Source organism: Pyxicephalus adspersus, chromosome 3 (genome assembly GCF_032062135.1).
Source record: "Pyxicephalus adspersus chromosome 3, UCB_Pads_2.0, whole genome shotgun sequence".
NCBI lineage: Eukaryota > Metazoa > Chordata > Amphibia > Anura > Pyxicephalidae > Pyxicephalus > Pyxicephalus adspersus.
Genome location: NC_092860.1, coordinates 130,254,642 through 130,276,861, shown reverse-complemented (window position 1 = coordinate 130,276,861; position 22,220 = coordinate 130,254,642). Strand labels below are relative to the sequence as shown.

At 37.6% G+C, this 22,220-nt stretch overlaps 1 protein-coding gene across 1 annotated transcript in view; it reads left to right on the top strand.

The window, feature by feature from the left end:
* The window catches only part of TBC1D19 (TBC1 domain family member 19), an 87,857-nt gene that overhangs the window by 58,086 nt on the left and 7,551 nt on the right, over positions 1-22,220 (top strand). Inside the window, exons 14-19 of the mRNA XM_072406357.1 lie at positions 9,801-9,885; positions 10,694-10,738; positions 12,300-12,332; positions 14,616-14,725; positions 15,684-15,775; positions 16,825-16,940. Of these exons, the coding sequence (XP_072262458.1) occupies positions 9,801-9,885; positions 10,694-10,738; positions 12,300-12,332; positions 14,616-14,725; positions 15,684-15,775; positions 16,825-16,940 (481 nt within the window). The remainder of the gene's footprint in view (positions 1-9,800; positions 9,886-10,693; positions 10,739-12,299; positions 12,333-14,615; positions 14,726-15,683; positions 15,776-16,824; positions 16,941-22,220) is intronic.

Below are 22,220 nucleotides of genomic sequence, written 5' to 3'. Positions count from 1 at the left end.
TGGGAATTGTGTTATCACTAAAACTATCACAAGCTTTATAACATCTAATGATATTCAAAAATTTGGCTGCCTACCAAAAAGTTGAACAATCTCCTAAATTGTAAGCTATTCAGGGCAGGGTCTTTTCCTCTTGTGTCACTGTGTGTATTTGTATGTCATCTGCAACCCCTATTTAATGTACAGCACTGCATAATATGTTGGCATTATATAAATCCTGTTTATTCATAATTTATAATAACAACAACCCTGGTCTGTAGTCGGTCAGAAGAACCTGATGCTGCAGAGCTGCTATGGTCTATACTTAAGGTTACAAACAATATTATAGTGCAAACCAAATCATATTTTTAACATTTGAAAATATTCATTCTACATTATAATGTAGCTTTGATTTTGTGCTGAGTATCATTAATAAATACAGCCAAGTTAAGATATCAGCAGAATCACCCAGCCTCAATCCAGCTATGTACAAATGTTAGTAGCTGGTTACAAGCTGTGGTATGGGACTTAGTCAGTTTGTGCTGATTGCATCTGTCTGGCTCCTAGGGTTACATTTGGAATGGTTGTGTAAGGGTGAGTTGAAAGTACTTGAAGAATATCTTATTCAATGCTGCATATTTATAGAAGCAGTAGGGCACATAATCAGAGGCCCCTATTGCTTTTTTACAAATTGGCCAGATACAGTCTGTATCAGCCCATGATTCAGAATTATTGATGTGTTTAAATCCTGACATTTGGACATTTACACAAAGTTAACTTATTGCTTCAGTGTTGGTTACTGCTGTGTCATCCTGCTCCAGAGACGTCAGTATGATTGAAATGAACCTGAAGGAGTTGTATATTAGAGCTTGGAAACTCTTGAACAAATGAAACAATTATGAAGCCACAGTGTAATTAGCTGTCTAAATTACACGAATTGCTAACTTTTTTTATGAACATTTTTGCATAAATTCCCAGGGCTAAACTCACAGTTTAAATTTAATAACAGAATTCAAGCAAATGATTAAGGGGACATCTGCCATTTTCACCTTATGTAACAAAGCAACACTGGATTCTGCAAAGAAGGGAACTAATTTAAATAAAATTACATGTCTTTTAAATAAAATTCAGCTGCTTAAGCCAAATTGCATTTTTCAGTTTCCTAATGATGTATTTGATTGCAATGTCAAAATAAATGTCATGGAAGAAAATGACAGCGTCTCCTTTCCTTTCTGTTTGATTAGATATAAATTTGTCACACTCATTGGGACCTGTTACAGTAGAGTGAGGGCAGGACCCACACTAGTCTTATTATAAAGGATTAGTCCTTGCTGCGTAGGTTTATATATTCATGCTAACATTTGTCCCCTGGAGAGTGGAAAACAAGGTCATTTATCATTTACCATGTCTAGATAGATGATGCACAGTTTTGAAAGCAGTATTTAAAATGTCATAGCAGCATTAAAGGTACACTTAATTTAAAATAGACAAATATACCTTGAGATGCTTGGGGCATAAGATGAGTACACAATACCCCCTTTGTCAGTGATCCGGGGACCCTTGCATGTTATCAGCAGCGACACACCAATGCTGGACTGTCTCTCACTTTCTAATTCTCTTTCTAACTCTCTCATATACTTAGAGGTTTCTCAGGACTTCCAGGAATATTCCCTTTAAATGGGACTGGTGTTTCAGCATTCTGGGAGAGAAGGTTAGACTTCATAGACTTTAGTAGTTACCAGTCCCAGTAAATAAAATATGATCCTCCTAACTAAAATACCATTCAATCGTCACAAATATTTATTCTCATTTAGCTTCCTTTTACAAATGCTCACAACACATTTCACAATTTTGTAATCTTCCAGCACCAACCTTTTTTTCAGCTGTCTGCATTTAATGTCCTAATATCACAGAGACACAAAGATATTAAGAGGTGGAAGACTTTCCTCTGCCAGGCTTGGAAATTGCAAGACCCAACAGGGGGGAGATAGATATCTAACACCAAGTAGCTGTTATTGATTGCAGGTCCTCCTCATGTTAAGGTTTGGATAAGAGAATATCTTCACTTACTGCCTCCAGCCAAAATATATTTTTGTACTTGCTCAAAGAGGAAAATGCCTCCTTGCCCCCTTTTCAGTCAGCCCTGGTTGAAATTGATACTGACAGAAGCCAGAAGAGGACATTTTGGATAATTGGCTTTCTCCTCCTGGCTCATCTATCAAACCTCAGCAAAGAAAGACAATAGTAGAAGATCTCCTCATCCAAACCTGAGGTTCCAGGCTCTGAGCTCTGGGGAACTCCTGATGTTAATATAGGATTCTGACATAAAGGTGGGGTCCCAATGTGAAGGGGAGGCTCCTATGTAGAGGAAGGGATCAATATTTGAAGTGGGACTTGTAAAATGGATAACTCTGATGTGAAGTGGGGGGAGGAACGTTCTAAAGCTACATACACACATCCAATGGTTCTCGCCTGATAATCGGCTCAGGGCCAACATAGGGACGAGAATCTGGCGTGTGTACAGCGCTCGTTGTTCATCCACTGAACGACCGTCCTGGCGGATCCACAGACAATGGAGGAGAAACGATCCTAATGCAAGGAAAGGAGGAGAGTGCGCAGTAGGGTGCCACTCCGTCATTTTCCCCCTCCCCTCTGCATAGAGCAGAACGGTGCTGTATGTACAGCACCCGTTCATGCGTCATGCAGTCCTTTGTCGTTGAAAAGGATCCTTTCCAACAACAATAATTGCACGTGTGTATACAGCTTAAGTGTCTTTGTTAAAGATTAGCTCTGGCGCCCATAGTTATTTGGCTAGAAGACAGCAATCAGCAGCGATGCAGAGTTCGCTGCAGAAGAAGGACCCAGGTCCATAGTCTACAGTCCTGGATAAGGTTTCATGCTGTTTGTCATCCATCTCATCATGAAAGACTTTTAAGCTCAACCTGGATAAAAACAAACCTCATCATCTTCCATCCAAATTCTATATCTTCCCCTGACATATTTCTGGTAATAACTTTGTTATTCACCTCTCAGGCACGTTGTCTTAGCATCATCACCTTTAATTCCACCCTTTCCTTCACCCCACACATTTAAAACATTTCCAGGTCCTGTCACTTTTACCAGCGCAGCATATCCAAAATATGTTCCAACTTGTCCCCAAAGACCACCACATTTCTTGTACATGCTCTTACCATATTTCGTCTGGACTACTGCAACATCCTCTGGTATTCCACAAACCTGACTCTCTCCTCTACAATCTATTATGAATGCTGCAGCCAGACTCATCCATCCTTCCCACTGCTCCTCTTCTGCTGCCTCTCCTTGTAGTTCTCTTCATTGGCTTCCATTTCACCTAAGAATCAAATTCAAGCTTCTTTGCCTTCAAATCCCAAACAACTCTTGTCCCACCTACCTTTCTGACCTGATAGTAGTATTGTCACCTCATCACATGCAGGACTTAAATACTTTTTTAGGGTCGGCCCGACTCTGGAATTTTCTTCTTTATCCTATTGGACTTGCTCCTACTTTCCACGCATTTTAAGGGCTCTTTTAAACACATTGCTGCCGGGAGATATCCTTTCTTGTAACGCATGATTTCAGTAATGTGTTCTCAGGCCCTTTTCTGTCTGACAAGTTTGTCCTTCATAGTACCAGTCCAATACTAGGATTTTGCAGGTCAAGATTCTTTCCCCTACATCACTTAAATAATTGCAGCGTTGGTATATTTTCTTTCTGAGATGAAAAGCATGTCTGAATATATCCATTTGAATCGGGGGTTTTGTGATAGCATTTAACATTTAGATTTAAAAATAAAACTTGTAAATACCTCTTGATTCATTTGATTATTGTCCTGGTGGCAGTGACAGTGCAATGCACCATAGGTGCCGAGTAGATCTGAAAGTCTCTTTTTACAGCTTTGTTTGTCAGCACAATGTGTTCTAAGTGTTTATGACTTGCTGTTGGCAAATTTGATCTTGCAGGAAATTGGAGCTGTTATGATAGTACACAGCTGCTGTAATAGTGTATTTTAGAAACCTTCCAGCGATGTGCAACAGCATAATTCAACCATTCAAACTTTGCTCCAAATTTCCTTGTAATATTATGCAATGCTAAGAGAATAAAGGGTCAGTATTATCCAGATTTGGAAAATATTTAAACATTTATTTTAATGTATACATAGCACAAACAATGGTGCACCATTTTTATCTAAATGTGTACTTTGGAGTGCTGGTTATTTGAATTTAAATAGGTGACAGGTCACAATGATTTCTAACCTTTAGTTCTTTCCTTTAGTTCCCCTTTAGGAATTATATTGGTGTGTTTGTTCCATAAATCAAAGTTGCAAGTCGGCACCCATTTTCAACTCATATTTCACTTAAGCTCATCCCTTAAAAAGAACCTCTAGGAAAAGTAGGGGGACTGAAATTATCAAGAGCCATGGAGAATACACCTTTAAAAAAGAAGTCTATTATGACAGTTCCCTTATTTCCTCCTGATCATCCAAGTAAACATTAAAGTTATGTTCTAGCAGCATATCTGTACTAGCAGCATGTCATACCTAAGGCTACACAAATATGGCTTCCCCAAAATACACTACTACAGGTAAATAGGGAAATGCAAAAATTGTCTATGCCAGGCAGTATCCTTAGCAAATATTTCATGGTATTACATTGAAATTAAATATTATTTACACTTTATTGTAGTACAAGGTCTTAATAAAGTAAACCTGTCTGTAAAAAAGCAGGAAGGAAGCCTAAAGTCAGAAATTGTTGTTTGTATACTTTTTCCAGGTCAGTGAAAGACAGAATACAGCTGAAGCGTGAAGTTAGTTGATAATCGTGGAATATTTCCCTCTACATAGAGTTCATGTTAGAGTTCAGGGTGTGTCATTTTACTTCATCTAACATGACTGCCCTCTTAATTAAAAATAAATCACTAACTGAATAAACAATGGTAAATTATTTTATTTGATTATTAAATGGTATTTAACTTTTAATATGTTGATGAGAGATATTTTTCATTTTAATTTATTATAGTTATGTACGTCAAACATATAATGCAGCACATTTTGAAAAACACACTTTACAATGCATCATTCTAACTGCATTCACCATTTGTATCAACTCTATTTACAGGGTTAAACAAAATGAGAAAGAGAAGGTTTCTAAGGGCCTTGACTTCAGACCTTTTTTCCCATTTTTTGTATTGTTTATAGTGCAGTGAGTAGATGTACAGGGCATGAAATCATAGCAGGCTGGAGACCAGTGCCTGGCAGCATGGCAGTGTAAATTAACACATTGGGCACTTATGGCACTGCAAAGCGGGTACCGAATATCTTCTCTGCAGATTATATCTGCTAATAATTATGCACATTCTCCCTAATTATGCATAATCATGCTTTGCTGATAATTTCTTTGAATTTAAGGTATAAAGATGATTAATTTTCAGGTTTTCCTGTTCCTCCCATTGCACTCTCCAACCTTTGCTACTTGGATGAACAGAATCTATTAGTTAGAAGCGGACACATTCCTGGACGAGTAAGTCCTGTATAGTAAAATGAAGTCCCTCACAGGGCTAGTGATCCATAAAATGAAAATGCTGTTGACGAGATGATTTATCATTTTCTCTTAATCTTGATTTTACTATGAGAGTTATGCAGACAGTTTAATCAAGATGGAAGTCCTATGTAGCGTGCACTTTAAACCCTCCGCCACTAGCATTACAGTGTGTTTATTGATACTGTGAGGATAATGTCAGTCCTATCAATAAGATGGACTACTGTTGTCATTTTCTATGGTGAAAGATGTGCTTCACTAATTTTATTATTTGTGTCACAATACAACATTTTGTGGCAGTTTAAGTAGTCTTCATTTCAAAGAATAGAATAGTCAAATGGCCTCTTATTAGTTACCTCTTGTGAGAGGCAAACTTCTAAATATGTAATATATATGTGTATATACAGTTTTAATTCAGTTGAACAAAGGGTGTAAAAAATGTGAGATACTAAAGCCTTTTTTAAACACAATCACTTCATTTAAGGGGCTCAAAAGTAATTGGACAAATTAAAAAGCTGAAAATAAAATGTTCATTTCTAATACTTGGTTGAAAACCCTTTGCTGGCAATGACAGCCTGTAGTCTTGAACTCATGGACATGACCAGATGCTGGGTTTCCTCCTCTTTAATGCTCTGCCAGGCCTTTACTGCAGAGGCTTTCAGTTACTGTTTGCTTGTGGGCCTTTCTGTCCGAAGTTTAGTCTTCAACATGTGAAATGCATGCTCAATTGGGTTCAGATCAGGGGACTGACATGGCCATTCAAGAATATTCCACTTCTTTGCTTTAATAAACTGGATTGCTTTGGCTGTATGTTTTGGGTCATTGTCCATCTGTATTATGAAACGCCCCCCAATCAATTTGACTGCATTTAGCGGGATTTGAGCAGACAGTATGTCTGTGAACACCTCAGAATTCATTCGGCTGGTTCTGTCCTGTGTCACATCATGGATAAACACTAGTGTCCCCGTGTCACTGGCAGCCATGCACGCCCAAGCCATCAAACTGCTCCGCCATGTTTTACAGATGATGTGGTATCCTTTGGATCATGAGCTGTTCCAAGCCTTCTCCATACTTTTTCCTTGCCATCATTCTGGTAAAGGTTGATCTTGGTTTCATCTGTCCAAAAAATGTTTTTCCAGAACTGTGCTGGCTTTTTTAGATGTTTCTGAGCAAAGTCCAATCTAGCCTTTCTATTCTTGAGGCTTATGAGTGGCTTGCACCTTGCAGTGCACCCTCTGTATTTACTTTCATGCAGTCTTCTCTTTATGGTAGACTTGGATATCGATAACGCCTTTTTCCTGGAGAGTGTTGTTCACTTGGCCTTGCTTAGTTCACCAGTGCTTTGTTTCTTTCTCATGATGTACCAAACTGTAGATTTTGCCACTCCTAATATTGTAGCAATTTCTCGGATGGTTTTTTCTGTTTTTGCAGCTTGAGGATGGCTTGTTTCACCTGCATGAAGAGCTCTTTTGACCGCATGTTGTCTCAAAATTTTCCACATACAAGCACCCCCCTCAAATCAACTCCAGGCGTTTTATCTGCCTAATTGATAATGACATAACAAAAGAATTGCCCACACCAGCCCATGAAATAGCCTTTGAGTCAATTGTCCAATTACTTTTAAGCCCCTGTGATTGTGTAAAAAAAAAAAAAAAAAAAAAGCTTTAGTTCCTGAGTTGTTATTACTTCCATCTGAGTTGTTATTTTAATAAATGCAATTAGGACAGATGTTTGTCTCAACACATTATTAGGCAGCTTGCTATGAGTTACTGAATAAAATCCTCACTGTGAGTTATTCACAAAGCAAAAAAAATCTTTATGGTGCCTAGGTATTCATTAACTTCTGGAGCAAGCTGTGCTTTTATAAGCAAAAAGAAACAACTGCAGAGTTTCTTTGTAAATAAGAGTTACAAGAAACTGCAGCCCCCCCCCCCCCTCCTCCAAGATCACCCACAACCTCAGCTGTGTTTAGCAAAAGATTTCTTCTGCAAGTTATGCAAACCGCCCCCTCCCCCTTCAAGCCTCCGTTCTGCGCACAGCAAGCAGGGAAGCCCAGTTTGTATCTAGGAGTCGTGCGTATGTTGGGGACTACCTGTGTGTATGTATGTATGTGTGTGTATATATATATATATATATATATATAAATAATGACTAATATTATTATTACTATTGCATGGAGCAAGGTGGATATCAAGTCAAGTTCAGATATTTAAACCAAGCACATTTAAAAATACCTTTTAATGATGTGTTGTTGTGCTGCATTAATTTGTGTCTTTATCTGCCTGGAATTCAGCCCTAACATTACCCAGTAGCACATTATTTCAGATTCCTCATTAGGCAAAAAAATAGGGAAAAGCAATTGGTAGTTCTCTTGGATGAGATTACTGGACAGGAAGTTGGCTCTGTGCAAATATTGCTCTCTAAAATCCTATAAGCATTGTAAATATCCTTTGATAGTTTGTTCAAACCATTGCAAATTTTCCAATGAACAGCATCAGTTCTCATAAAAATCAGAGTGTTGAATTGATCTAATTTGGGTTTACTGGTCCTTTGGCAATCTATCCTGTGGCCAGAATGTTCACTGATTATTTTATGTTTTCAAACAAAATACCACTGCACACACAGCAAATGCCATTTTGCTCAGAATAATATTAGAATTTCAAGTAATATTTTTTGCCTGGTTAAATAGGACCAGATTATAAGTAATTGGATTGCACGGAGTTTATCCCAATTATGTGTTGATGTAATTGTACAATGCATTATTTTTTTGAAGAAAAAAAATGATAGTTTAGCCATGTGCATATTTTACAACATGAAAGCCAAGAACTTGCTGCCTAATCTCAGAATTCGTCTTTTGTGTGCTGTTGAAATAATTTAGGTAAGTGAAATAAATGCTCCAAAGCAACACATCAGATATCTGTGCCTTTTTATAGATCAAAGCTATGGAAAGTGTACTTCAATTGACTTTATTTCAGATCCTGCACTTTAACTACTGCAGAAAAATGACACTAGGTTTGAGGTCAAAAAGAGCAATCCCCAGCATAGCCCAAGACTAATTTCTCAGTAAATACCTGTCAGCTAGGAGCTTGTCTTTCTAATTATGGGATAATTGTGTTATTCTACATTTCCTGGCAATGGATGATCTGAAAGGGACATTCAGAAATGTGCTTAAATGCATTGCTGAAGTCAATAAATTAGGCAGAGGCTGATGGGGATGACTGGGAAACTTTGACCCGGGGTTATGGGGGTAAACTATAACCAAGTTGTTCCAAAATGATAGATAGATAGATAGATAGATAGATAGATAGATAGATAGATTGAAAGATAGATTCAAGACAGATTTCTGCAGGTAAGGAACATGTACTATGCAAAGTGCAGTCAGCTAAATGGGTTATTGGTAAAATATGTGGACTGAACAAAAGTAACTTTTTGCTGGAAAAGAATTACCAATCAGACCCAAATTATGTTCTAGTCTCCATTCTGTTATTCACAGATAGAGTGCCGTTTCCTCTATCTCTTAGATTGTAAGCTCTTCTGGGCAGGATCATCTCCTCCTCCTATGTCACTGTTTGTATCTGTCTATCATTTGCAGCCCCTCTTTATTGTACAACACTGCGTAATATGTTGGAGCTATATAAATCCTGTTTAATATTAATAGAATAATAAAATGCTGTGTATTAGTAGTAATAATAATTGCTTCTTTTCCAAACCACACTGCTCTAGTCCTGTCCTCCTTGCTGTACTAATTCCAAGTGAAGTTTTCTTTTTAATTCTGAAAGTTTTCTATTTCTTTCTTGTAAGTCCTGATATTTACACAGCTGAGTAAGTGAATTTAGGTAACACCCCCTAAACCTGTGACTGCACAGTGAAATGTAAAACAGCAGCTTAATGAGCTCATATCTCTGTCATTCTGCTCTCTCCTGCTATCAGTATTTTTGTTAGCACAAAACCAATACAGGCCGAGAATTTAGTTTGCTGTACTGGCCCTCTGTTTCCTATTGTAAGCCCTGATGTACAGGGGATTGCAAAAGGCAGATGGTAACCAAATTCAATTCCTTAAGCTACTTAAAAATACTTTTATCGATGTGCTAATAACTACAGAGCTGCATTATTTAAATATTTTAGATTCAACTGTAGTTCATCTTCAAAAATATATTTTAGTATTATACTAAGAATACATCATGTCTATTTTCTACTGTTTTTAAATATATACTTTTTACATGTGTGTGCCTTTCATATTTGAATTCTGGTATACATTTCTGTTTACAGGTGCTGCTCTGCTTTTCCCGAGACACATCTGTGCTTGAACATTTTGCATACAACAGTGCAACACCACCAAAATCCTACATTCGAGGTACAGTGCTGTACGTCTTCCTATCTGCCTATATTCATAATTTGGGGGTGCAATTTTAGACTGTTTTGTATTTTTATCATTATTCCAATCAGACTGTATGAAAGACATATGACTCTGGTAGGGACATTAAATTGTGAGCTCCTTTGAGGGACAGCTAATAATATATAGGTACAAATAAAAGTATTATGAACATATTGCAGATCTGTTTTGCTAGACATTGTTGTAAAGGTAAACGTACATCACATGTTCTGAAAAAGCTTCCCTTTGAGAAAACAAATGCCATGAAAAGCTCTTTTATGTAAAACGATGTGCAGTTTTATTTGCTGTTCTCTATATTAATAAATTCACAAGCCTTTGGAGTAAATTCATTAAAGAAGCTGATTCAATTTGCTCATAACTGAATTATCCTAATATGAGTGTACTGCTTTCTTTAAGAACTGTCATCATTTCAATTAGCTCATTATACAATTACAGCCTGTACGTAGGAAACTGCATTAGGGAAGAATGACATTCCTGTCTTGGCATACAGCAACTTGAGAAACATATCAATATATTATCATCATTAGGTTTATCACAGTTATTTATTTGAGCCATTATATTTAAAAGACAGAAGCCAATAAACATTTCACTTCTGCTTATGTATAGATTGTTTAAAGCCTTTTATGGTAGCACCTGAATAATGACTGTCATCTAATCCTTAGGCTGATTTTCATTAAGTATGAATAATTAAATTGCCAGTAAGATTATTTCTCTGTTTATTATGCTTTAGTATATCTGGTATATGTAACTTTTTCTCTTACAATTGTAGGCAAACTTGGCGTAGAAGAGTTTGCAGTTGTCTATCCACCAAATGGTAAGCTATGCTTTGTCATCCTCTAGTGGTAAGTAATGGAATTACATGAAAGAAAGTAGTTTATAAGATCAGTGTCATCTGATTTAATCAGAATTTGAAGCAAAAAGAAAACTAAATACAAGGTTAAAAAATAGAATTTTTAGTGTTTTATCTGACAATAAAACTGTCAAAAAAGTGTGGAAAGTATGTGTAAATCACAAGGATTACGGTACAAACATATGGTAGGAATTCCCTTTGCAGTGATTTTTGTGTGTTCTCCAGTAAAAAGAGTGCATGTTTGCTCAGTGGCTCAGAGATTCGCACTCTGGCCTTTGCAGCGCTAGGTCCCAGGTTCCAATCTCGGCCAGGACACTATCTACATGGAGTTTGCAGGTTCTCCCCCTGTCTGCATTGGTTTCCTCTGGGTTCTCTGGTTTCCTCCCACATTCCAAAAAAAAACATGCAGTTAAATTAACAGGCTACCCTCCCCCAAAATTGACCTTAAATTGTATTATCAGCAGCATTGTGTAATGGTGATCTGAGGAATGAAATCTTGTTTCTTTGTAGCAGCGGTCCCCAACCGATGGTCTCTGTACCCCGCTGGGGCGCACTGGCCAGAGCTGCGGACCATGTTTCCCGTATGGATCGCTGGCTCAGGGCAGTGGGCGGGTTGTTTTTCTGGAGTGGACAGGTTCTGGCATCATGACGTCACCATGGGGGAAGTTTCTACCCCGTTAAGTGACACCCTGCTTCACATGTGCGGTCCGAATGGCCTATAGAGAGAATGCTTCTTTTGTTGCCACTGCTAATAATTGACTAATTTCCAAATTGTTAAGATAAAGGTAAATGATTTCTGTGCCATGGAATATAAACATTCTACTGAACATAGTTTTGAATTTTAACCATAAAGATGACCTCCCTGAAGGTAACATAAGTATGTACAAGTGCACAGGCTGATAAAGGCTAAAAAGAGAGCAAAAGCACAGAGTCAGACAAAGCCTCACAAGAAGCCACAAGAAAATTATGACTTATGGTTGTTGGGTTGAACCAGAATTGGTGGCTTGCTGAGGAAAGTAGTTTTCTACCCCCCCATAAATCCCTCAAAGAAAAAATGAGAGATAAGTTCTAGTTGTCCATTTTAGCTGCAGAGGCACTTGCAGAGCAGAGGTAAGCTTAAAGATAGGTGAGATTCTGTTTATTGACAGTGAGCGAGCAGAGAGATATGTAAACGTCTTTCATTGTAAACATCATGCAAGTTAAACACCACAGCATCCTGGTTTATGGAAAGGTCACACACCTTCCTGCTTCCTTAAGGGCTTGGTTTAAATTCATCCATTGCTAACTGCTTATTTAAATAACATTAGGATATTTTCATTTATTGACATGCACAAAAATAACATACTATCGGTAACATATGGATCTTTATTAGGTAAAGCTGCTCCTTCTTTGCAAACTGTATAAAGGAGTGACCTTTTATATACTTTTCCTTACTTATATACATACGCTTTTATTCTCTTTGACAGAATGCAAATGTTTTATATGTTGGAAAATTATTACATCCTATTTTTTCTATGTTTCATAGGTGTAATTCCATTTCATGGCTTTTCAATGTATGGTAAGTAAACTATCTAACATAAACTATCAAGAGATTTAGGAAGGATGGGATCGTGTTTCTCAGGGGTGGATTTGAATAAGAAAAAGCTGAGCAATAAAAAACATCAAGGGATGATATCAACTATTAGCCCTTGTTGCAGAAAGTTTAAAAAAAGGAAAGGACTAGTCACTAGTATTGCCTGTGCTCTCTCTGCATCTGATCTTTTCTACACCTTGATCACCGATTTACCTTTACTTGTTTTAGACTGTGTCTCAGTGTAGTGTAGGCAGACATCTTGGTAGAACTTAGCTTGCTAATGCTCTGATGACTGTCAGTGTGATGACTGCTGGAAGAAAATCAACAAGCATGAGGAGAGATGGAGGAAGTTTAAATACACAGAATAAAATAAACTAAAGCAGCGAGATAAGTTTCTGCAGGTACAGCTTTCTGTTTAGAAAGGAGAACAGTGAAGCAGCACAGCAGTGACATATTACAGCTAGTCTTACATCAGATCATGTATTACTGACAGTCAACAGCACAATGCCAACAACAAGTCATATATTGTATTGTATAGTTATAAAGATTTTAATGTTTCACAAAAACAGTACGGACCCATTTTATCAAAGATACCCAACATTGGAGAAGAAAGACAAGGGAGAAGGGATAGATACATATCAAACTAACACAAATGATTTCACAAAAGCTGGCTTCTTAATCTTAGTAAAATATTAAACGTCAGTACAATGACAAGAGAAGCTATATCACAAGGGCTTAAATACACAGCCAGTGGAAGAAGGAAGTTGCAGCAGGTAAAATGTGACATTTTCATGCCAGAGCCAGATTGGAATTTTAATGATAGTTCTTTCCTGTGCAGTAAGAACTTTACAAAAAGCTTTGGTACCACAGCTGTTTTTATAAGGCTAAACATTCATCCTGTGCAGCTCCTGGATGTCAATTTCTGAACACAGTCAGTATGTACATCTATGGGTTACAGCCTCATAAAGAAAGTGACATATAATTAAGCAGAAACCTGTTGTCTTTCCTCTCATTTTATGACATAGGTGTAGCTTGGAGTCTTTTATAAACAAGGCTAAACTAGATCTTTAAAAAAAAACAATAGTCACATCTAATATGAAGTATAGTTATATCTTATCACTTTATAAGATGAAAAACAAAAGAAACAGAGCTTGTGATAGGCTACCAGCTAGCTTTAGGTACAACATTATAGGGAACCATAAGTATTGCTTGCATATTTAAAATTTAAATGGATTGTTTTGGTCACATTGTTTATAAGCCAATCATTTGATATTATAGCCATTTTTAATTTAAAAACATTACAAGTAAACAAGTAAACATTTCTTCCACACACCTCTGTGAAATGTCCGCCTTTTCATGTGCTGACTTCCTTTTAATAACAGTCTCTAAAAGTTTATACACACTAACGGAAAGAGCACAAGGCAGTGTAGGCTGCAACCTAGGATCCAGCAGATGTCCAGAGTCTGGTCATCCTACCTCAAAAAAGTTGATGTAAATTGTCCATTGAGGCAGAGGTCAAATCAGAAGTATGGAAACAATCATTACTTCATTTGTCCTATTGTTGACATCTTCTAGCCTTGAAGTGAGTAACTGACCTGGAAAAAGCATGCGGCTTTTAGATTTTCAGGCATCAGTGGTTTTGTTTTTATTAGTTATTTACTATGTATGAAAGCAGGATTAGGTTGACAACCCCAGAGTCTGCCCCTTTTAAATCAAGTAAGGGATGTCAGCTTTTCTGACGGCTATCCTTACATGTTTTTTATACTTTATGCCCCCCCTTGCTTCTCGTTCCCACTGGATGCAAATACCTGGCACTTCAGGGGTATGGGAAAGCTTATGATCTTATTCCAGGATGCAGCCCCCAGGTCAGAAAAGTTAATTGCAAGGCCGGAATACTGTCACTATACACTGAAGACAAAGTCTGTGTAATTGTCAACACCGTCCATCATGGAGCTTACACAGGGTTTGACTTCCTTATTGGAAGACAGAAGCTTTAGGCGGGTAGCTGGGGGTGGTAGGGTATCTGTTTTCCAATAATCAATACTGATGTTGGCTGAGAAGTCATCAGCATTTCAAATTCAGGCCTTTTGAGTTCCTCCACACGAAACACATCACACCATTTTCTGTGTGCACCTTAACTAAATAATTTGGAAAGGTATTTTTCATACTTTTGGCCATATAGTGTATGTAAAATGTGTCTTTTCTAAATAAATGTTTTAAAAGCAATGAACAAATCTGCTGTTTCATATGTTGCTTCTGTGTTCTCAGTTGCCCCTTTATGTTTCCTGTATCCTGAGCCTGCCAGACTTTATCAAGTGTTTCGAGAAATGTATGTTCGCTTCTTTTTCCGCCTCCACTCCATCTCCTCCCATATATCAGTGAGTTATTATAATACTTTGTTGATTGCAAGGGAAAACTGTGTGAAACCCTAGGGTGGGTTGACTTGAAGTAATGATTGATTTGTGTTGTTATAGAACTTGCTAGATTTTGACAAATCTGCAGAACATACTGCAGATTATTGCTTAGTTGGGACATCAGTCATCCATACCACCTGCCAACAAATGCATGTGTGTCTGTGTATATATATATATATATATATATATATATATATATATATACACAATATATATATATATATATATATATATATATAGCTGAATTGTCAATGGTACTAGAGATAAATATAAGCAACAACACAACATTGAGATCTTTCACTGCTATCAGCCAAAACTTTATATATAAAAATGTTCCTTGAGAAGGAATAATCAGTGCCCACAGTAAAGCAGTGATATATACTTGTTGCCAACTCTCAGTGGATATAACAGAAGTCCAGGTTTGTTGGATCACCCAGCTTCTCCCATGATAGTTTAGTCTAACCTGTCCAGTCTTGGAGAGCTGTAATAAATTAGGCCCACTATTCTCATTTGTTTTGTGTTGCAATGCAGGTACATTGGTGACTACTGTACATACTCCTAATGAGTGGCAGCACACATGTATTCTGTTTATTTATGTTGGGATAGTGTGTGGTAAAATCCATCTGTCAGAATGAGCCCTTACTGCAGATTGGTCTTACATAGATAATGAGAGCATAGTCAAGGCTATTTGTGGTTATGTTATTCATGTTTCCTCCTGTGCTCTTGTTTTTTTTATTATCAAGTAGTAAGATTTGTGTCACCCCATAAATAATTACAGATTTATGAAAAAAAACATTTTTCTTTCGTTTTTCCATGTACTTAAGCAAAGAACCTTGTTAGGCAAGTTGTAAAATGTTTCTGTGTTTTTTTCTAGCATACATTATACAGTGCAAACGTAACGGTATTGATGTATGTTTTGTAGGGAATAATGTCACTCTGTCTTCTGTTTGAGAACCTTCTTCAGACACATCTTCCACAGCTCTTCTATCACCTCCGAGAGATTGGTGCACAACCGTATGTTTTGGGGATTTTCTTTTTTTTGGGTGTCTTGCTACAATATGTTATTTTTCAAAAGAATAGCATAGCCATAGTCATTGTATGGTCATTGAATGTCCATTGTTTTATAGTATAAAAACATATAAAGAACCAGGAGGTGCCTGAATTCCTATTTGAGTGTAATTACTGAGAAAGTAACATACTGTATCCAATGCTAATACATAACAAATGTTTTATAAAGTTTCATCAGTATAAAGAATAGGTACCCCAGGTATGTGAGGAGTTTCACTTTATTTTGGAATATTTTGCAGTTGTTCTTGGGTAAAGAATAAATCACAATGGCCAAAATCCCAGCATTTCTTTACATTGGTTGGTAAATTATTCAACCATTTACCTCACATTAGTACACAAGTTTTTTTTACAAAGTACAATTTTTTTAGGGTTAACATACACATTAAAAAAAAACTATAGGATCGAATGTCAAATCAATGGCAATTAGTGTTTGTAATATAGTCATTCAAGGATCTCCGGACATGTGTCCACATACAAGTGGGAAGGTTCATAGTAAATTGTGAAGCCCTTACTATTCTGCAGGAAGGAGGCGAACAATTTTTGAAATGTAAGATATACACAAAGAAAAGTAGAAAATGCTATTTAGGAGGTAGATACTCTTCCTTTAGCTTAGAGGTCAGCAAACTTTTTTGGCTACCAGGCCATTTTAGGAGGTCAAGAAGGCACACTAGGCCGGACTCTTTCTCCACTCCCACGCTGATGGCTCTGCCACCCACCAGGAACGCCCCTGAAAGGAAACCCCTCTCCTCTGGAGCCACGGGTTGCCGACCCCTGCCGGCTGGGATTAGACCGAATCGACCAGGGGGGTGTTAGGCCGGAACCGACTACTGGCTAAGCCGTGTCTGGCCTACCCCTGCTTTAGCTACTAAAATGTTTCCAATTCACCCTTATGTAACAATTTATGTGAAAGGATATCAGCTTTTAATCTATTACTAAATTTTGTGCTTCTTGGGGGCTCTTAGCTGACCTCTGCTTTATTTGTTGTCTGTTTGTAGTTTGCGCATCTCTTTCAAGTGGATGGTTCGAGCATTTTCTGGTTATTTGGCTACTGATCAGCTGCTGCTATTGTGGGACAGAATCCTTGGCTATAATTCCTTGGAAATTCTTGCTGGTAGGATTACGTTATTTACTATTTGTAATTATAATGTTTCTTATTTAAATCCATGGCAAGCCACATATTGCTCTGTTGCTAACATAAATATTATATAAACAGAGAGAGTTTGGCTCTGATCTCCATAAAATCTTTTGTGCTTTGTCTGAAAATAAGAATTGCTGAACAAAAAACTAGTTGTAAACTGTTAAAAGTATGAAGACAGATGTTGAAGTGCTTGATCAAAAGCATGATGCTCCAGTACTGCTACTGTTGGGTGTTTTTGTCCTGTTTTAGACCTTTTTAGTTAGGTCTGACCAAACTAATATGTCACTTTTAGGTCAAGGATAGAAGGCAAAACTGCCCACCAGTTCTCTTACAGTTTCAGGCTGCTAGACCACAAATAAAATCTTCTCCTGGGTTCCCAGCATAACTCATGTCAGAAGTTTATGTGCCTGAGGTTTTAATATGAGGGCGCTTTTACTAATTTTACAGCATAAGGAGTAAAACTAGTATGGACGCAGAATTGCAAGAAACTTGAGGGGCAGACCACCCTTTACTGTATGAAATTTATATGGCCATTATCATACATGCCTCTGTTTGTGTAACGTTTATAGACACATTGACATTGGAAGCTTTTATAGATAGGTTAAGGATTTATAGCTTTACAACACTGCAGGATATACTGGCAATGTTTTTGAGAGTTCCATTCTGAATCCCAGGTGCCACAATCCTAATAATTTGTAGACTCAAAAATTCAGTACCACTATGGTTCTGGCTGCAGTGTTATATTTTGTCATCTATCCAGGAAATATTAATCTCCCATAGACACATTGGATCTGATATATTAATGCTGGCCTAGAGCGGAGAAGACTATCAGGAGAGAACATGGGTGATCCAGCAAACCTAGAATGGATTTTAAAAGTTATTTGCTATTTTTACGCAAATGTTTTTAATTCAGGACCAGATCCATTCCTAAGTCTATATTCTTCATTCTTGAAGAGCTTTAATAAACCAGGCTCATAGTATAGGTTAATTCTAGAACAAAACACATGAGACAGAGGTCCACTTGATAGATGATGCTGATTATCAGTTAATTCTGAAGAATACAGAGAGATATAAATAAAACATTCTAGGTAATTGTCTAAAAAGTCTAAAATCTCCTTTTTGATACAGTGATGGTAAGGGCAGCATTAACCTCCCTAGCGGTAGCCCCGAGAGTGTCTCAGGGTAGAAAAAAGTTGCTACAAGTGGTAACCCAGAGTCACTCTCGGTGTTGGAACACCTAGCGAAGGTTAGTAAATAGAGCGCTTACCTGATCCGCCGGGGTCCCGCGCCGCCCAGCGCCGCGATCTCTGTCTTCTTTCTTCTTCCTGCTTCTGCATCCGATGAGTCACCAGGGAGGTTCCCGGTGACGTCAGTGCGTGTGTACGTCCCGGCGGGGCGGGGCGGGAAATTCAAAATCCATTTGTATTGCATTCAATACAAAATAACTGTACTGAATGCAATACATTGGATTTGTAAAATACATTTTCATGAAAGACAATGTACCGCTTTTAGACATATAAAACCGGAAAGAAATGAACCGCTAGGGAGGTTAATAAAGCAGCTTAGTAAAGTTCCTTGATCATGCATTGAGTCAGCTAGAAGTTTGAGGTGAATTAAGAAGCTGCAATTCAAAATGACATGTTTTGTAAATAAATAGGGTTTGTTTTTTCCAACTGCAGACTTAAATTGTATGGCTGGCGTTTCATTGGAAAAAGGAAACTGCATCATTCGGCCTGATTTATTAAAGCTCTCCAAGGTTGGAGAGAATACACTTTCATAAGTGAAGAAGGGTGATCCAGCAAACCTGGAATGGATTTCTCCAAAGTCATTTGCTATTTCCTAGAAAATGTTTTGAATCCTGGACCAGATCCTTTCCAAGTTTGCTGGATCATCCAGCTTCACTGATGAAAGTGTGTCTTCTCTAGCCTTTTAAAGCTTTAATAAATTGGGCCCAATGTGTCTTACCTGCCATGGCTGGGGTTTACACTGCCTGACGTCCGCGGGTGTTAATGAGGCATTAATGTCACTGTGTGAAGGTCTAGGTTGTCCTGCACTAGCACCCTCAGAAGGCCAGGCAATAGGAGTAACCTGTTTAGGAATAGGAATCCAATCTAACTAGAGACAGCCATCATGCCACATTTCATTTGCGCTTAAATTGCTATTCTAATTTTTTACCATATGTAAGGCGCCATTTCATTAAAAATAGTATATCAGTCTGCTTTTTAATGTTTGTAAAAGGTCCTTACATATCTCATTCACGTATAAGTTTGCTAGTTGGCAGTGTGAATCATATGTGTGGTGTCAGCTAGAGGACACGTATGAATGATCACTCCAGATGGTAGCTGGTGTCTGCTAGACAGCATTTTATCAGCAAGCTGCTTTCTTAGAGTGTACTACAAACCTTACGTGTTTCAGAAGTTACTTTCTCCCTTCCATTTCCTCCATTGCTGGATTCCCCAGCTGTTCACTGATGTACTTTGCATTTTACTGATCAAAACAATAGTCTGTTTTGCACAACTTCTTATTACACTATATCAAATTAAATATTTTAACTATCTTCACTTAGAATACAGAATATTGAATTACCACAGAAATTAGTGACTCCGTGTATGTGTGTGTGTGTGTGTGTGTGTGTGTGTGTGTGTGTGTATATATATATATATATACATATATATATATATATAATATATACATTTATACGTGTAGTCTCTGGGTTACAGGGACTGTAAGTTAGGGACTGTAGGTTTGTTTTTAAGTTCAATTTGTATGTCGGAATTCGGAACAGGTACATTTGGGGGGGGAGTATTCAACACGTGAACAATTTTTATGGGATGAAATTTTTTTGACATGAAATTTACACCGGATGTCACGATTGACCCAAGTAATCTACACATACAAGGAAATCAAAACAAATATGTCCATAAATCAAGTTATGTGTAATAAAGTGGAACGGCACAGGGTATTGGAACACGTTTACTGAAATGTAATAATACTTGAGAGAGAAGCCTTTGTTAGTCATGACAGCTTAAGATGCCTCCTGTATGAAATAAAGCTAGTTGTATGCATTGCTCAGGTGTGATTTTTGCCCATTCTTCCACACAAACTGTTTTCAAATCTTGAAGAGTCCTGGCGCCTCTTTTATGAACTCTGATCCTCTGGTTTTTCTATAGACTTTCAAATGGTTAAAGTCGGGTGAGTGATCCATTCTAGCATCTTTTTTTTCTTTCTCTAAAACCAACTGAGCGTTACCTTGGCTGTGTGTTTGGGATCATTGTCTTGCCGAAATGTCCATCCACATTTCATGTTCAGCATCCTGGTAGATGGCAGCAGATTTTTAGCAAGAGTGTCCCAGTGCATTTCTCTGTTCATCCTACTTTCAATTATTTGAAGTCTGTTAGTAACATATGTTGAAATACATTCCGACACCGTGATGTTTCAACCTCTAAATTTCACTGTTGTTATGGTGTTTTTTTGCGTGATGTGCAGAGCTATTTCTCCTTCAAACATGTGCAATTTTAGTCTCCCCTGACCAGACTATATTCTCCCAGTATTTCACTGGCTCGTCCAAATGTTGTAAACTGTAAATGAGCCTTAACTTTCCTAGCGGTACATTTCTGTCTAGATTTATATGTCTAAAAGCGGTACATTGTTTTTCATGAAAATTTATTTTACAGTATAATATATTAGTATGAGTATAATAAAGTTAAAATAATAAATATATATATACATTTTTATTTTTTTATTTTTTATTTTTCGTTTTAAAAAAAAAGAAATATTTTAATAATACTATTATATTATACTGTAAAATAAATGTTCATGAAAACAATGTACTGCTTTTACACATATAAATCCAATGAATTGCACTCAATACAGTTATTTTGTACTGAATGCAATACAAATGGATTTTGAATTTCCCGCCCTGTCCTGCCGGCAACGTACACACGCACTGACGTCACCGGGAACTCCCTGGTGACTCATCGTGTGCAGAAGACACCAAAGGAAGAAGAAAGAAGACAGGGATCGCGGCAATGGACAATGCAGGATGCCGGGGGATCAGAGTCACACTCGGGGCTACCGCTAGGGAGCTTAACATGCTTTTTTTCAGAAGTGGAGTCTTGCAGGGTGTGCATGCATAGAGGCCATGTTGGTACAGTGTTTTCTTTGAAACAACTCTACCTGCTAATTCCAGGTTCTTCTGAAGCTCTTCATGAGTGACCCTTCACTCTTGGACAACTCCTCTGATTATTCTTTTGACTCCTGTCAGAAATCTTGTGAGTGGCTCCTGGTTGTGGATGGTTTAGGGTGAAATGATGCTCTTTCCACTTCCGGATTATGGCCTCAACAGTGCTCACTGGAACATTTGGAAGCTTAGAAATACTTCTGTAAATACTGACACATTTCAGCAGATTTCCAGGCCTTTTTGCACTTCTTTTCTTCATGTCTTTTCTTTCTTTTATTCCCTGTGCCATTCCACTTCATTACATACACCTTCATTTATGAACGTATTTGTTTTGATTTCTTTGTGAGGATTACTTGCGTTGTTACTGACATCTGGGGTAAATTTCAAATTTACAAGGAGAGAAACCAGATGCCACTTTTTAGGTACATCTTGTATTGGGTTGGACCCCCTTTTTCCTTCAAAACTCTGATAATTTTTTGTGTCATAGATTTAAAAATCTTATGGAAACATTTCTCAGGGATTTTAGTCCACATTGTCATTATGGCATTAGTTTGCTGCAGATTTGTTGGCTGCCCATACATCATGGTAATCTCCCATTCCAAAGGTGGTCTATTGAATTGAGATCTGGTGATTGTGGAGGACATTTGAGTACAATAAGTGAACTCAATGTCATGTTTAAGATGTTTGCGCTTAAGTGATATGGGACATAGAGATGATTGTACATGATAAACCCAGAAGATCAGAAGTTTTTGAAATACTCAGAGCAGCCCATCTAGCAACAAAAATCGTGCCACTTTCAAAGTCATCTTTCAAACCCATTCAGATGCTCTGTTTGAACTTTAGCAGGTTGTCCTGAAAATGGGCCTGATTTATGAAAGCTTTCCAAGGATTTCTCCAAGGAAGTCATTTGCTATTTGTTAGCAAACGTTTTCAATCCTGGACCAAATCATTCCAGGTTTGCTGGATAACCCAGGATCACTAATGAACGTGTATACTTTCCAGCCTTTATAAATCAGGCCCAATGTCTCCATTCCAAAATGTAGAAGAGGTAGAATATCGGTTAGAGAAACCAC